The sequence below is a fragment of the Otolemur garnettii genome, unplaced genomic scaffold (genome assembly GCF_000181295.1).
Source record: "Otolemur garnettii isolate 467f Iridium unplaced genomic scaffold, OtoGar3 scaffold06003, whole genome shotgun sequence".
NCBI classification, from domain to species: domain Eukaryota; kingdom Metazoa; phylum Chordata; class Mammalia; order Primates; family Galagidae; genus Otolemur; species Otolemur garnettii.
Genome location: NW_003858398.1, coordinates 1 through 1,161, shown reverse-complemented (window position 1 = coordinate 1,161; position 1,161 = coordinate 1). Strand labels below are relative to the sequence as shown.

Here is a 1,161-nt window from a genome sequence, read left to right as displayed (position 1 = left end):
CCCTGACCTCCTGCTTTTCTGCACTGGGCTAGAGGATCCTCAAGGAGAAAGTAGGTGGGAGGCTGGGGTGATGTGATGCTTTGTCCTTTCTCGGTGATGACCTCTTCCCATCTTGGCCTGGTGCAGACAAGGATGAGGGTGACCACCCCAACAACAGCTTCAGCCCCTGCAGCGCCCATGACCGCAGGTGCCTGCAGAAGCACTTTGCCAAAATGCGAGACCGGAGCACCAGCGGCGGCAAGATGAAGGTCATCGGGGCACCCCGGGAGGATACCCGGCCTGTGGTGAGGACCTCAGACCCACAAATGTGCATATGCTCGTGTGCATGCACACATATATCCCACCACCAGCACCCCCAGGACCCCCAGATCTGGACTGTGTTCATTCAGCAAACCTTGTTTGGACACCTCCTGTGTGCAAGGTGCACGTAGTGTGTGTCATCAGGACCCAGAGAGGGTCCTTATTCTTTTCCTTGCAGTTCCCTTCCTGCTTATCAGTTATATACATTGGTACAGCTGGATTGGTTGTTAAATACTGAAATTATTCCATTCTGGCTGGTGAAAAGCTCTCTGGGGTTTCCTGGCTCTTCTCTTAGATTCTCCATCCCAGACCTTCTCAGTAACTAAAGGGTTAATGCTGGCATAGCTGGGGGCCTTGGGACCCCGTTCCCATGGTCTGGCTAGTGTCCTTTTGGTTGGGGGGTAGCTGTTAATTGTGTGAGTTTGTCTCTATCCTTCCTGCTTAGAAATCACCCCCTCCCTGGTCCTCCCCATGGATTCTCACAGCCCCTTTACCCACATAGCCCCTCACTTCATAGCTCTCTGGTCCAGAAGCTCTTTGGCTCAATACTCTTTCCTCAAGTCCTTCTGCTTCCCTCTCCCCATGTCCTCTGAACCATACCCTACCCCTCACTTCCTTGGGTCCTGCCCAACCCACAGGCCTGGGCTGCCTTTGCAGGGTCTTCAGCCCCCACCCAGCTCCGATCCCAGGCCTGGCCCCCCTGCCTCTCTCTCCTCTGCTGAGCAGTTTCCTCCTCCCACTCCCCCAGCCCCAGGGTTCCTGCCAGAGCGAGCTGCACCGGGCCCTGGAGCGGCTGGCCGCCTCGCAGAGCCGCACCCATGAGGACCTCTACATCATCCCCATCCCCAACTGCGATCGCAA

The 1,161-nt window shown here is 56.3% G+C and overlaps 1 protein-coding gene across 1 annotated transcript; it reads left to right on the top strand.

Annotated features, from left to right (window-relative positions):
- Nucleotides 1-71: 71 nt before the first annotated feature.
- LOC100953544 (insulin-like growth factor-binding protein 4) lies at nt 72-1,158 on the top strand (the record flags this gene model as incomplete). Its single annotated transcript, XM_003803914.2, has 2 exons — nt 72-284; nt 1,049-1,158. Coding segments are annotated over 2 exons (323 nt in total), but the record flags the coding sequence as incomplete, so codon positions are not given.
- Between the last annotated feature and the right edge of the window lie 3 nt (nt 1,159-1,161).